The 16,447-nt window shown below is 37.4% G+C and overlaps 1 protein-coding gene across 9 annotated transcripts in view; it reads right to left on the reverse strand.

The window, feature by feature from the left end:
• LOC112650295 (core histone macro-H2A.1) overlaps positions 1-16,447 on the reverse strand; it is a 78,503-nt gene that overhangs the window by 25,190 nt on the left and 36,866 nt on the right. For 6 of the 9 annotated variants that reach the window (XM_049091799.1, XM_025433073.3, XM_049091800.1 and 3 more), the window contains exon 5: positions 757-867. In XM_049091799.1, coding sequence (XP_048947756.1) covers positions 757-867 — 111 coding nt within the window. The remainder of the gene's footprint in view (positions 1-756; positions 868-16,447) is intronic. The other 3 variants (XM_049091802.1, XM_025433078.3, XM_025433076.3) reach the window with 1 other exon arrangement.

Raw genomic sequence — 16,447 nt, forward strand, 5'->3', positions numbered from 1 at the left:
CTTTAATTTTCTTTCATGTAGGATTTAAAAAATAAAAGAAGCGGAATTCCCTCTCTCTCCAGCCCCTCCCCTCCTTTTTTGGTGTTAATAGAGAAATATCAATTAACTCTCACTCTCAGGTCTTAAAAGCCTTTGCATCATTTTTATTTTCAGCAAAAGTGAATCATCTTTTACAAAACCATGGCGTCCTGGCAAAGCTGCATCACTGGGATGGCTGAAAATACAGTGCCCACGGTTAAAACAAACAAAAGATTGGTTTGAGGAGTCGAGAGGTGGCTCAGTGTACCCGTTACCTAAGGAAGTCTAAAATAATCCTGCCCCCAGATCAGAGGCTCTGCCTGCAGTGCCCACCGGAGTGAGTGGGCTGTCTGCTAGACCTTTCCTTTGCCAAACCCAGCTTTGACTTTGGGCTTTTTCTCTGGCCAGGGCTATGTAATAGCCAGTTTATCCCACATTAGCAGCTACTTCAGACTAAGCCCAGGCTGTCCTGAATGCCCACCCCCGCCCCGCCCAACCCACCCCACACCACCACAGGAATAGCCTTCTCTCTTTTCACCACTATCTCCTCTTCCCACCTGCCCAGGCAGTCTCCCCCAGCATTCCTGCCGCGGCCCTCCCTGAGGCCACCCACTCCTCCACCCACACCTAAGAGGCCAGGAGTAGTCTCCGGGAATCCCCAGGCCTTCCTGCAGCAGAGGTGGCCTCCACCCGTCTGTCCCAGGGCCGCGAGCAGACTGAGGCCGCACGTCTGCCTACCTTCTGGCCAAGGAAGAGGCTCTTGGTGGAGAGGACTGTGAAGCCGTCGGCCGGTGTTCCCTCAGTGGTGCTATCCGCGCTGGCTGCCTTGCTGACTTCCCCCTGCTTCTTCTTGCACAAAGATAAGAGTCATCATGAGGCTACACAAGCAGAGACCAAAGGGATCTGGGCTTTTCTAACAGGGAGGTGGCTCCTAGGCCCTGCCCATGGTCCTGGAGGAAATAGGAAACTAAAGCACAACCAGTTTTTGGCCTTTTTCAAAGTGGGAGCCGCAAGCTCTGTGAAGTCCGGGAGTTCGATGAAGAGCATTAGTTGTATTTTTATCACTTTGTAATACATAAAAAATATATAATATTTTTACAAAATAAAATTTTTGTGTATTAAAAATATACCTGAAGGCAAAATTTTACTGCAGAGTGACAATCTACAACATTTTCATAAATTTAGACCAACTAAATATCTCTTAATTAGGGTCTTTGCTTTCTAGATGTCTGTTCACTATTCAAGTTTGAGGAGGAAAAGCAAACTTCCTGATCACAAGTTCTCAAAGAGCCAAAAATCAGATGAAACTCCATAACCCTCTAACCTTCCCCCAGCCCAGGAGTTAGACGGTACCCAGCTGTTCTTCAAGAAAACCAGGCTTGGAGAAAGAAGGATCCCTATGGTGGCTGTTGGCAAGCCCTGCTGCCCCTGGGGACTCCCCACCCTCCTGGTGGGATGGTTATCAGCGTGCTCATTGGCCTCTTCCCGGTACCAACCAGATTCAAGTATGTATACCCTGGGGTTCCCAAGAGTCCTGCAAGGTATGTTGTCCAGAGAGTTTTAATTTCCAATCCCCAACTTTTAATATACTTTTCCTGAAACTGATCTACCCTGAGTGATGGTCTCATGCCACATATCCTTGAACTACCACTCGTGTCCCACTTCTCATTACTGGGATGTCACTCCCCCTCTCCCACCCCGGGAATAGGGATACAGGGCTTTCTCAGTCTTTCATGCATTTCTGTTAAGTATAAGGACGGTATGAGAAATGGGTATTTTGGCTCATGTGGGGATGTTCTGTATTCACATATATCATAGACTAAAGATAGTGGAAACAATGGTAGTTTGTGTTTAGACACTTCCCCACTTCCCCTTTTCTCTTCCCTCCAGTTTTTATCAAAAAGTACATCACTCTTGAGGGATGTTCCAGTGGGAGCAAACCAAGAAAGCAGGGGTGAGAGGTATTCCAGATGGCCACGTCTTCTAAAGGAAGGCTCTGGACCACCAACTCAAGGCAAGGTCTACATGTCTGTTTAGGGATTCAAATTCATTAACATTAACATTTTTGCTTACATTGAAAAAAAAATTCTAGTTTTACTGAGTGCTTTAACAAGCAGGACTACTTTTACAATTAAGTTCAATGGCAAACCTGGAACATTTTCTGTAAATTAAATGAGCCAAATCTGAAGCTTCAAGGTTTTGATATAAGTGCTAAGACAAAAAGCATTTTATCAAGAAACAGGGCATTAGCAAAGATAGGTTAAAATGGTCACTATTATGGTTTTCCTAATTCTTTCAGTATACCAGATATGCCAAGTGAAAGAGAACCCCAAAAGTGAAAGGTATAACCTACAGTTACATGGCAAGTCTTAGTAAGCCTTTTTTTATATACTTTCCAGGAAACAAGAAAGGGAAAGGCTGGGTGACAAATCCTTTCACTACTCAGATGTTTCTAATTCTGTGCTTTCAACAAAATGGGAGAAATATCAAATTTACTTAACACCTGAGAGATCATTATAAAAACAGATTGATGGACTTAATAGTAATGTACCAATGCCAGTTTCTTAGTTGTGACAAATGTACCAGGGTGATGGAAGATGTTACAATGGGGAAACTGGTGAGGAGTATTCAGGAACTCTCTTACTATCTCTAACTTTGTCAATCTAAAACAATTGTAAAATAAAGCATGTATTAAAACAAACTGATGACAGATTACTAAGTGACTATTGGAACTTAAGAGTTCAGAGGATTGAATGATGTTGCTTTAACAAAATCCTTTCCATTCCCACTTATTTTTTGTGACCAAGACATTCCAGGTACTTTTACCTGTAAATATACAAAAACAGGATGCTGAACCCGGTTTCATTTCAGAAATAAGTAACTACTTTACCAGTTATTGCAAAAACTGTATCTCAATATATCCTATTGTAAGAATACAGTTCCAAGACTATTGTTTTCCTTAGTAGTTATTAAATTGTAAAATATTTACTGGTTTGATCAACTGTGTGTTTTTAAGTGTAATAACCAGCCAATCCTGTAAAATCCATAACATTTAGTGCCTTTATGATCACAGGAAATTTTCAAGTAAATTTAAATTTATATACATTATTTTTGTTGTGAAGATCAGTAAAGTACTACCACCAGCAATAAAATATGGACATTAAGAAAAAAATCTGTGGGACAAGTGAAAGGGACATAATAGCTCAAGGAGAAAAGTAATGTAAATGTTCCATTTGTTAAAAAAGAGCTGTCCATATATTTTTAAAAGATGATGATATTCCAAATCAACACATTATTTAGATTTCTTTGTATACATTTAAATAATGAAATAGTTTTTGTATATCAGAAATTATACCCTACATGTGTATATTTATTATCAAAAGCTTAGCTGTCAAATTTTAAATCTGTGTGATTCAAAGATTTTCAAAATTGTTTTGGGAGGTAGGCAAGCAAAAAAGTTTGAGAACCACTACTCTACCCAGTGAACACCATGCATACAGGAAGTACTCAGTAAATGCTTGGGAACAGGATACAGTTAATAAGTAGGTAAAGATAGGGTGCTTCTGCCCAAAAATACTTCACTTTTTTTAGAGGTGAGAAAGCCTTAACTGACAGAATTTCAGGCATTCAAGAAACAGAGCTGGTTGTATTGGGAAGAGGGGGCCGTGACAGCTTCCCTGTGCCCCTGGTATGAGTTAGCAGCTGAATATGAAGCTAAGTTATAAGGCTTATTAGCCTATGATAATTAATACTAGTGATTCTCAAAAATGATTTATTTGCTCATGGCCTCTTCCATTTTAAAGCTGTTGCCCACACTGTAAACTGGCATGACCACTATGGAAAACAGTATGAAACTTCCTCAAAGATTTAAAAGTAGAACTACCAAATGATCCAGCAATTCTGTTTCTGGGAATATAACCAAAGGAAACAAAAACACTATGTCAAAGAGGTAACTGCACCTTATGATCACAGCAGCATTACTTATGACAGCTCACACAAAGAAACAATCTAAGGGTCCACAGATGAATGGAGAAAAAACTGTAGTATATATAATGGAACATTCAGCTATAAAAAAAGAAGGAAATCCTGACAGGAAACCAAGAGAGTTCCAAAAAAGATGACCCCAGAGAGACCCACAGCACAACACACCATAATTAAAATGTAAAAGTTAAAGACAAAGAGAGACTCTTAGAAGTGGCAAGAGAAAAACAACTTACAATATACAAGGGAACCCCCGTGGGACTCTCAGATTTGTCAGCAGAAATTTGCAGGCCACAAGAGAGTGGCACAATATATTCAAAGTGCTGAAAGTAAAAAACTTCCAACCAAGAATACCTGGCAAAAGTGTCCTTTGAAATTGAGAGAGAAATGATTTTCTAGACAAGCAAAAAGCAAAAGGAGTTCACTACTACTAAACTGGCCATACTAGAAATGTTATAGGGACTTGTTTAAGCTGAAAAGAAATGGTGCTATTTAGTAACAGGAAAACATATCCAAGTTTAACTTTCACTAGTAAAGGTAAGTACTGAAGGTAGTGACTTAATCCCTTATAAAGCTAATCTGGGGATCCCTGGGTGGCGCAGTGGTTTGGCGCCTGCCTTTGGCCCAGGGCATGATCCTGGAGACCCGGGATCGAATCCCACATCGGGCTCCCGGTGCATGGAGCCTGCTTCTCCCTCTGCCTGTGTCTCTGCCTCTCTCTCTCTGTGACTATCATAAATAAATAAAAATTAAAAAAATTAAAAAAAAAAAAAAGATAGTGCTTAGATATTTAAAAAAAAAAATAAAGCTAATCTGAAGGTTAAAATTAAAAGGTAGTAAAAATAGTACAATAATTAAGGGACACATGAGATTAAAAGAAAGTATGACACCAATAACATAAAATGTAGGGAGGGAAAAATTCAGAGTTTTACAATGTGTTCAAACTTACATTAGCAAGTTAAAACAGACTGTCAAGAGGTTGTTATACATCAACCTCATGCTGAACACAAAGCAAAAGCCTACAGTAGATACACAAAAGATAAAGAAACCACTGAAGGCAAACATCAAATCACAAAGGCAGAGAGCAAGAGAAGAAGAGAAGAATTACAAAACAGCCAGAAAACTATTAACAAAATGACAAGTATATACCTGTCAATAATTACTTTAAATATTTCTCCAAACAAAAGACATACAGTGACTGAATGGATAAAAACAGAAGATTCACAATATGCTGCCTACAAGAGACACATTTTACAAGAAGGGCAAGACACAATGAAAGTGAAGTGACAGAGAAAGATTTTTCATGCAAATGGAAACCAAGAGAAAGCAGGGATAGCTATACTTAGGTCAGACAAAATATTCTTTAAAACAAAGATTACAGTAACAGATAATGAAGGGTATTACATAATGGTAAATGTGCCAAGCCAACAAGAGAATATCTGTATATATTTTATAAATATTGTAAACATTTATGCTCTTAATCTAGGAGCACATAAATGTATAAAGCCTACAGTAACAGACCTAAAGGGAGAAACAGATAGCAATACAATAATAACAGGGGACATTATCTCCCACTTTCATCAGTAGATAGATCAAGCAAGCAGAAAATCAATAAACACTGGCCTTAAATGATACATGAGACCAGGTGGACTTAACATATATTCAGAACTTTCCACCCAAAAGTAAAAGAATACACATTCCTTTCATATGTACATGGAACATTCTGCAAGACAGATAATATTTTAGACCACAAAACATGTCTTAATAAATTTAAGAAGGCTGAAATCATATCAATCATCTTTTCTGATCACAGTTATGAGGAGAAAAAAACCTGGAAAATTCAAATATGTGGAGATTAGATTACACACTATTCAACAACCAATAGATCAAAGAAGAAATCAAAAGAGAAATTAAGAAATACTCTAATATAAATGGAAATAAACATACTAAAACTTATGCAGCAAAAGTAGTTGTAAGAGGCAAGTTTATAGCAATATAGGCCTACTTCAAAAAACAAGAGAAATCTCTAACACCCAACACCAAAAGAAACCAGAGGGGGAAAAAAAAAGAACAAATGAAGCCCAAAGTTAGCTGAAAGAAGGAAATAATACAGATCAGAGTGGAAACAGACTAAAAACAGAAAGGATCAATAAACCTAATAGCTCTTTGAAAAGATAACAAAAATCAACAAATCTTTGGTTAGACTCACCAGGAAAAAAAAAAGAGGTTTCAAATAAGTAACATCAGAAATGAAAGAGATGTTACAAATGACACCACAGAAATATAAAGGATCCTAAGAGACTACTATGAAAAATTATATACCAAAAAAAATTGGACAACCGAGAAGAAATGAACCAAATCATAGCAATAGATAACATACTAGGACTGAATCAAAGAAAAATAAAAATCTCAACAGATGGATTACTAGTAAAGGCATAGAATCAGTCATGAAAAACTTCTCAATAAACAAAAGTCCAGGACAAGAAGGTTTCACAGGTTAATTCTACCAAACATTTAAAGAATTAAATATGAGTCTTTGAAAATATAAAAGAGGAGGACATTTCCAAACTCACTTTTTAAGGCCAGCATTACCTTGATACCCAAACCGGACCAGGATGCCTTACGAAAAGTAAATTACAGGCCAATATCCCGGATGAACACAGATGCAAGACCCTCAGCAAAATACTAACAAACTGAAATCAACAATATATTAAATGGATCATATACCATGATCAAGTGGGATTTATTCCAAGGATGTAAGGGTGGTTTAATAGCCCACAAATCCAGCAAAGTGATATACTATATTAACAAATGAAATATAAAAAGCATATATATGATCACCTCAACAAATTCAGAAAAGGCATTTGACAAAATTCAACATCCATTTATGATACAAAGCTCTCAAAACGGGTACAGAAGAAACATACCTCAACATACTAAAGGCCATAAATGCCAAGCTGAGAGCTGGCATCATACTCATTAGTGAAAAGCTCAAAGCTTTTCCTCTAAGATCAGTAACAAGACAATAATATCCATTCTTGCCACTTTTATTCAATATTAGTATTAGAAGTCCTAGCGAGAGCAATTAGGTAAGAAAAAGAAATAAGAGGCATCAAAATCAGAAGGGAAGTAAAGCTGTCACTATTTGCAAACAGCATGATACACAAATGATACATGATACATGATACACAAAACCCTAAAGACTCCACAAAAAAAAGGTTACAATAAATGAATTCAGTAAAGTAACAGGATACCAGAATACAGGAATCCGTTGGATTTGTATATGCTAATAACAAATTATCAGAAAGAAAAACAAAACAATCCCATTTACAACTGCATCAAAGAAATAAAATACTTAGCAATTTAACCCAAAATGCAAAAAAGTATACACTGAAAACTACATATTGTACACTGAAAACTATAATACATTAATGAAAGAAATTGAAGAAGACACAAATAAATGGAGAGAGATTTGGTGCTCATGGACTGAAAGGATTAATATGGTTAAAATGTCCATACTAATCAAATCAATCTGCAGATTCAGTGCAATCTCTATCAAAATTCCAATGGCATTTCTCACAGGAACAGAGCAATCTTAAGATTTATATGAAATCACAAAGACTCTGAAAGCCAAAGCAATCTTGACAAAGAATAAAACAAAAGGTATCATCATGCTCCCTGATTTCAAATTATATTACAAAGATATAATAATCAAAACAATATGTTACCAATATGAAAACACATACACCAATGGAACAGAATAGAGAACCCAGAAATAAACTCATATGTATTCATGACAAAAGAGCTAAAAGTATACAATGAAGAAAGAACAGTCTCTTCAATTAAACTGTATTGGGAAAATGAGACAGCCACGTGCAAAAGAATGAAACTGTACCAACATTTTACATCATACACAAAAATTAACTCAAAATGGATTAAATACTTAATTAAGAAACTCGTAGGAAACAGATGGTAAGCTCTTTGATATTGGTCTTGGTGATGATTTTTTTGGATATGGTATCCCAAGCAAAAGCAGCGAAAGCAAAACAGTGGGACTACACCAAACTGAAAAGATTCTGCAAAGCAACCATCAAAATAAAAAGTAAACCTTTAGAGAAATTTACAAATCATATACAGACAGTCCCTGACATCCAATGGTTTGACTTTGAATTTTTCAGCTTTACAATGGTACAAAAGCAATACACATTCAATAGAAACTATACTTTGAATTTAAATTTTGATTTTTTCCTAGGATAGCAACATGCAGTACTATACGCTCTAGTGATGCTAGGCAACAACAGCTAGCCACAGGGCCCAGTCAGCCACACAATCATGAGGGTAAATGACTAATACACTTACAAAATCATTCTGTACCCACAGAACTATTATACTTTTCACTTTCAGTATAGTATTCAATAAATTACATGACATATCTCACACTTTCTTATAAAACAGGCTTTGTGTGAGATGATTTTGTCCAACTGTAAGTGAATCTAAGTGTTCTGAGTACATTTACATAGGCGAGGCTAAGCTATAATGTTTGGTAGGTTAGGTGTATTAAATGCATTTTCAACTTAACATTATTTTCAACTTACAATGGGTTTACAAGACACAACTCCATCAGAAGTCAAGGAAGATCTGTATCTGATAAGGGCTTAATATCCAAAATATATGAAGAACTCCTACTACTCAATAGCAAAAGGAAATAAATGTTTAAAAAGTGGTCAGAGATCTAAATGTGAGACCTCAAACCATAAAAGTCCTAGAAGAGAACACAGGCAGTAACTTCTTTGACATCAGTCATAGTAACTTCTTTCTAGATATGTATCCTGAGGCAAGGGAGATAAAATCAAATATAAACTATTGGGACTACACCAAAAAAGCCTCTGCACAGGGAAGGAAACAGTCCACAAAACTAAAATGCAACCTACAGAATGGGAGAAGATATTTGCAAATGGCATAGCTGATAAAGAGTTTCCCAAATATATAAAGAACTTAACCAAACTTAACATCCAAAAAACAAATAATCTAATTTAAAAATTGGCAGAAGACACGAATATTTTTCTAAAGAAGACATACAGATCGTAACAGACACATGAAAAGATGCTTATCTTTACTGATCATCAAAGAAATGCAAATCAAAACTACAATGAGTTATCACTTCACAACAGTCAAAACTTTCTTGAAATCAACAACACCTTTCTTGAAATCAACAACACAAGAAACAACAGGCGTTGGCAAGGATAGGGAGGCAGGGGAACCCTCTTGTACTGCTGGTGGGAATGCAAACTGGTGCAACCACTCTGGAAAACAGTATGGAGGTTCCTCAGAAAGTTAAAAATGGAACTACTCTATGATCCAGCAATGGCACTGCTAGGTATTTACCCAAAGAATACAAAAATACTAATTCAAAGGAATACATGCATCCCAATGTTTATAGCAGCATTATCTACAATAGCTAAATTATGGAAATAGCCCCAGTATCCACTGACGAAATGATAAAGAAGATGTATATGTACACAATGGAATATTACTTGACCATAAAAAAAGAATGAAATCTTGCCATTTGCAATGACTTGGATGGGGCTAGGAAAATTATGTTTAGTGAAATAAATCAGAGAAAGAAAAAGAACATGATTTCACACATACGTGGAATTTAAAAAATAAATGAGCAAATGGAACAAAAGAGAGGGAGGTAAACCAAGAAACAGTCTCTTAACTCTACAGAACTGACCGTTACCAGAGGGGAGGTCGCTGGGGGGGATGGGTGAAATTGGTGATAGAGATTAAGGAGGGCACTTGTTTTTTTTTTTTGTTTTTTTTGTTTTTGTTTTAATTTATTTATGATAGTCACACAGAGAGAGAGAGAGAGGCAGAGACATAGGCAGAGGGAGAAGCAGGCTCCATGCACCGGGAGCCCGACATGGGATTCGATCCCGGGTCTCCAGGATCGTGCCCTGGGCCAAAGGCAGGCGCTAAACCGCTGCGCCACCCAGGGTTCCCTAAGGAGGGCACTTGTGATGAGCACTGGGTGTTGTATCAAAGTGTTAGGTCACTACAGTGCACACCTGAAAGGAATATTATACTGCATGTTAACTAACTGGAATTTAAATAAAAACTTAAAGTGGTCAGAATCTGAGTAGACATTTTTTCCAAAGACGACATACAGATGGCAAACAAATACCTGAAAAGGTGCTCCACATCACAAATCATCAGGTAAATGCAAATCCAAACCCCAGTAAGATATCACCTCACACCTATTACGCTGCTATCAAAATGACATGGAGACATGGAGAAGGGGAATTCCCTGTGCACTGTTGGTGGAAATGTAAATTGGTGCAGCCACCATGGAAAACAGTACAGAAGTTCCCCAGAAAATTAAAAATAGAACTACCATATGATGCAGCAATTTTTACTTCTGAAGAAGACAAAAACACTACCTCAAAAGATATGTGCACCCCCATGTTGACTACAGCATTATTTATGTATTTATAGCCCAGTAATGAAAAGAACCTAAGTATCCATCAATGGAAACATGGATAAAGAATATGTGAAAATTTGATAAAGGTGTTTACCTATTATATACACTAACATGTTTTATATTCTAATATATATGTCCTTACATATTTAATGTCATATTATTTTTATTATATGTCTTATAATACATATCTTCTAAATCATTTTATATATACATCTACACACACACACACACACACACACACACACACATATAGAACACAATGCTATTAAGCCATAAAAAGACAGATGTGACCTTGAGGGCATTATACTAAGTGAAATAAACCACAGAGAAAGACAAATAACTGTATGTTCTCACTTATAGGTAGAATTACCGAAAGAAAAAAAACAAAACAAAAAAAACCCAAGTTCCTAGATACAGAGAACAGACTGATGGTTGACACAGGCAGTGGGGTATGTGTATGTGTGTGTAACTGGTGAAGCAGGTCAAAAGGTACAAAGTTGGGCACCCCGGGTGGCTTAGCGGTTCAGCGCTGCCTTCAGCCCAGGGTGTGATTCTGGAGACCTGGGATCCAGTCCCACATGGGGCTCCCTGTATGGAGCCTGGTTCTCCCTCTGCCTGTGTCTCTGCCTCTCTCTGTCTCTCATGAATAAATAAATTTTTTTAAAAAGGTACAAAGTTGCAGTTATAAAAGAAAGAAGTCATGGGGAAGTAATATACAGAATGGTGACTATAGTTAGTAAAACTGTATTGCATATTTGAAAGCTATTAATAAAGTAGACCTAAAAGTTCTCATCCTAAGAAAACTAGCTTGGTGATTATGTATGCTGGTAGAGGTTACCTGGACATACTATGGTGATCATTCACAATATGCACACAAATATCAAATCGTCATGTTGTACACCTGAAATTACTGTCATATTAAATGCCAATTACATCTCAATAAAAAAAGAATCCATATCCATAATATAAAAGGAAGTAAGTCATTTAAAATCGATAGCTAATCCTAATTTTTAAAACAGCACAAAACACTAGCACAAAAGGAATTATCCAAAGGGCCAAAATTGGGATCCCTGGGTGGCGCAGCGGTTTGGCGCCTGCCTTTGGCCCAGGGCGCGATCCTGGAGACCCGGGATCGAATCCCACATCGGGCTCCCGGTGCATGGAGCCTGCTTCTCCCTCTGCCTGTGTCTCTGCCTCTCTCTCTCTCACTGTGTGCCTATCATAAAAAAAAATAAAAAAATAAAAAAATAAAAATAAAAATAAAATAAATAAATAAATAAAAAACAAAGGGCCAAAATTTGTTTGAGCATATGTTAAAGCTAACTGGTCATCAAGACTATGCACCACCCACCAGGATGGCTAACATTTAACTCTCAAATTAGCCTGCCCTGGCAAGCCTGCCTCGGCAAGCCTGCCTCATTTGCTGCATTGGGACTCCATACTTTTATACCACTTGGGAAAACTATTTGGCACTCTCTACTAAAGCTGAACATATGAATACCCTATGATATCACAATTCTTAAAGGTATTCTCCCAAGACAACATAACATGTGTGCACCAAAAGGCATGTACTTTGTAGCAGGAATCTTGGTAGGAGCCTCAAATTGGAAACAACTTAAATATCTCCAGAGCAGAATGTATCATCCCTTGGTGGTAAATTCCAATCCTGAAATGCACAGACTCAGTGCTAACTGCTACATACAATAACTCAAAAGAATCCAACACAATCTTGACAAAAATCGAGAAAAAAAATAAATTCTCCAATGAAGTTAAATGTACTACGAAGATAAAGAAAGGTCCCTTAACTTGCTCAAATTCCATCTAAGGCCCTGTACCTCATTTTTGACTTACCATTGTGTATTTGTGGGGGACTTGGATGTCAGTGGTCAAAAGACACCAGCTTTCACCTAGAGTTCCAGTCTAAGATGGTGATGTGAGCAGACCCTGAACTCACCTCCACCACAGACACACTAAATCTACTCCAACTGATATAGCAATTCCTTCTGAAGAGCTGAGGGCTGACTGAACAGCTTCTACATAACAAAAGATAAAGAGACCACATAGAGAAAAACAGCAAAAGAGATGGAAGCATGATAACGAAGGCAACCCCCACCATTGCTGCAGTGAACTGCAGTAGGGAGGAATAGTAATGAAGCACTGGAAGCAGATCTATCTACTCTGGGGCACTGAAAAAAACAGCCTTTGCTTAAGAGAGAGGCTACTACGTAAAAGATCCAGCCCTAGAACTCCCAAATGGCAGAGGAGCTGCTAGAATTCTCTCCATGTCAGGAAGACTGGTTAATGCCATGGTTTACATTCCCCCTACATGTTGGGAGCATGGGTGGATGGGGAGCAGGGTCCTGGTGTCCTAGATCCAATATCCTTAATAAACACAGATTTTAAAAAATCCTTAACAAAATATTAGGCAACTGCATTCAAGAATACATTAAAAATCATTCACCATGATCGAGTGGGATTTATTCTGGGGATGTAGGGATGGTTCAATATTTGCTAATGACTCAATGTGATGCACCACATCAACACAATGAAGGATAAAAATCACATGATCATCAATAGATGCACCCCCCAAAAGCATGAGAATATTCAACATCCATTCATGATGAAAACTCTATCAATAAAGTGGGTTTAGAGGAAATATACTTCAATGTAATAAAGGCCATGTGTGAAAAACAGCTAACATCATATTCTATGGGGAAAAACTGATAGCTTTTCCCCTATCAGGAACAACACGAGGATGTCCACTCTCACCACTTGTATTCAACAAAGTAATGGAAGTCCTAGCTGCAGCCATCAAAAAAGAAAAAAATATATATAAGGGATCCAAATTGTTAAGGAAGATATTAAACTGTCATTGTTTGCAGATGATATGATACTATACAGGAAAACCCTAAAGATTCCATCAAAAACCCCCTAGAATTAACAAATTCAGTAAAGTTGCAGGATACAAAATTAATACACAGAAATTGGTTGTGTTTCTATACAGTAATGATGAACTAGCAAAAAGAGAAATTAAGACAATCCCATTTATAATTGCACAAAAAAAGAATAAAACACCTAGAAATACATTTAACCAAGGAGGAGAAAGACCTGTACTCTGAACAGTCTAAGACAATGATGAAAGAAATGAAAAGATATTACATGCACAGATTGGAATATTGTTAAAATATCCATTCCACCAAAAGCAATGTACAGATTCAACATAAACTCTTCCGAAATACCCATAGCACTTTTCATAGAACTAGAACAAGAAAACTAAAACTCATATAGAATCATAAAAGACCCCAAATAGCCGAAGCAACCTTGAGAAAGAAGAACAAAGCTAGAGGTATCACAGTCCCAGGTTTCAAGATATACTACAAAAGCTGTAGTCATCAAAACAGTATGGTACTGGCACAAAAAGAGACACACAGATCAATGAAGAGGATAGATAACCCAGAAATGAGCCCATGCTTATATGGTTCAACAAGAAAGGCAAAAATACATAATGGGGAAAAGACAGTCTCTTCAGTAAATGATGCTGGGAAACGGGCAGCTACAAGCAAATGAATGAAACTAGACCGCTTCCTTATACCCTCCACAAAAATAAACTCAAAATGGATTGAAGACCTAAATGTGAGACATGAAACCATAAAACCAGAAGAAAACATGGCAGTAATTTCTCCGATATTGACCTTAGCAACATTCTTCTAGATATATCTCCCTAAGCAAGGGAAACAAAAACAAAAACAAACTACTGGGACTACATCAAACTAAAAAACTTCTGCACAGCTAAGGAAACCATCAAGAAAATAAAAAGGCAACTTACTGAATAGGAAAAGATTTGCCATGATATATCCAATATGGGGTTAATATCTAAAGTATATAAAGAACTTCTACAACTCAATATCAAAATAAAAAGCAATTAAAAATGGGCAGAGAACATGAGTAGACAGTTTTCCAAGGATGACATATTTGGCCAACAGACATGTGAAAAGATGCAAAACATCACCGATCATCAGGGAAATGCCAATCAAAACCACAATGAAAAAAAAAAAAAACACAATGAGTTATCACCTCACACCTACCAAAATGGCTAATATCAAAAGGACAAGAAAAAACAAGTGTTGGCGAGGATGTGAAGAAAAAAGAACCCCTGTGCACGGTTGGTGGGAATATATATTGGTGTAGCCACTGTGGAAAACTATATGGAGGTTCCTCAAAAAAAAATAAGAAATACAGTTACTATATGATCCAGTAATTCCATCACTTGTTATTTACCCAAAGAAACAGAAAACACTATTTTGGAAAGATATATGCACTCCTATGTTTATTGCAATATTATTTACAATACCCAAGATAGAAAAGCAACTCAAATGTCCATCAACAGGTGAATGCACAAAGAAGTGGTATATACATATATCATACACATACACACACAATAGAATATTACTCTGTCTTATCTTGCTATTTGAACAAGGGTGGACCTAGAGAATGTTATGCTACATAAATCAGAGAAAGGTAAGTAACATAGGATATTACTTACATATGCAATCTAAAAATCAAAAGAGATGAATAAAAAAAAAAGAGAGATGAATAAAACAAAAAGCGGAAACAGAATCATAAATACAGAGAAGTAATGGCTGCCAGGGGAGAAGTGGGTAGGGTGATGGGCAAATGGGTGATAAAGGCCGTAGGAGGTACAAGCTTCTAGTTACAGAATAAGTCACAAGGATAGAAGGTGTAGCATAGAGAATTAAGTCAATGAAATTATAATAATGTTACAGGGTGACAGATGGTAGCTACACTCGCAGTGAGCACAGTAAAACATACAGAGAAGACAGATCACTACACTATATGCCCGAAACTAATTTAACATTGTAGTTCAACCATATTTCTTTTCTTAAATATTACCCAAAAAGGTACAAACTTCTAGTTATGAGGTAAAGAAGTACAGGGGGTGTAATGCACAGCATGACAACTATAGTTAATCGTGCTGCATGGTGTTTTTGAAAGTTATTAAGACAGTAAATCCTAAGAGTTGTCATCACAAAAACGAACACTTTTGCTTTTTTTGAATCTACAGGAGACAGCGGCTATCATTTAAACTTATGTAGTGAGCATTTCACAATATACATAAGTCAAGTCCTTACATGTATGAGGTGCTGTATGTCAAGCATATCTTCATAAAACTGGAAAACAGTGCTATAGAGGACAAGTGGTGGAAATTTTAAGCAGAATATATACATCATGAGTGTACAAATATATTCAGCTAGAGTCCAGAGTGTGGTATTGAAAAAAAAAATATTTAAGTAGTTGCCCCACTTGCCCTACAATGGATGTCAGCCCTCCACCTACAGAACAGAGGGGCTTCTCCCAAGGGAACCAAGTGGTCCATGGTCACAGGACACACGGGTGACATGAAGTTTGGGCTCTGAAATTCTGCATCTGATATCTGGTTCTACTAGTGATGTAACCTAGAGCAAATTGCTTAACTTTCCTCTGCCTTTGATTCCCCATGGGAAAAATGAGTCTAAGGTGGGAGAACTGATAAACCAGTGGCCTTGAGAGAAAGCTGCCAAACCCTGTCTGTGTAGGACGGGCCGTTCCATCCCAGTTCTCTGTAGTCTGGCTACTTGGCAGATAGCCCATGTCTCTTCCGTGCCAGATTCCCAGCCCACGACAGGACGACAGGGTAGTTTAGGTGCACTCAGGTGCCTCATGAGATGTCACTGCATTCAAATCATAGTAACTGTTCCCCTCTTAGCTTTACATAGAGGCTATAGTTGGGATTACTTCCCTTCCCAGCCTTTTCAGATGAAAATGCCATTTTCTCTTATGAAATGGTGATAGTTGGTGGTAGATGTTTTTTTTTTTCCCAGGAGGAGGAGAAAAAGGAGGAGGGGAAAAAGCTAGCAAGCAATACTCTTTGTCAACCTCCAACATAATTGACGTTGGAGAATTTAATAT

The sequence above is a fragment of the Canis lupus genome, chromosome 11, assembly GCF_003254725.2.
Source record: "Canis lupus dingo isolate Sandy chromosome 11, ASM325472v2, whole genome shotgun sequence".
NCBI classification, from domain to species: domain Eukaryota; kingdom Metazoa; phylum Chordata; class Mammalia; order Carnivora; family Canidae; genus Canis; species Canis lupus.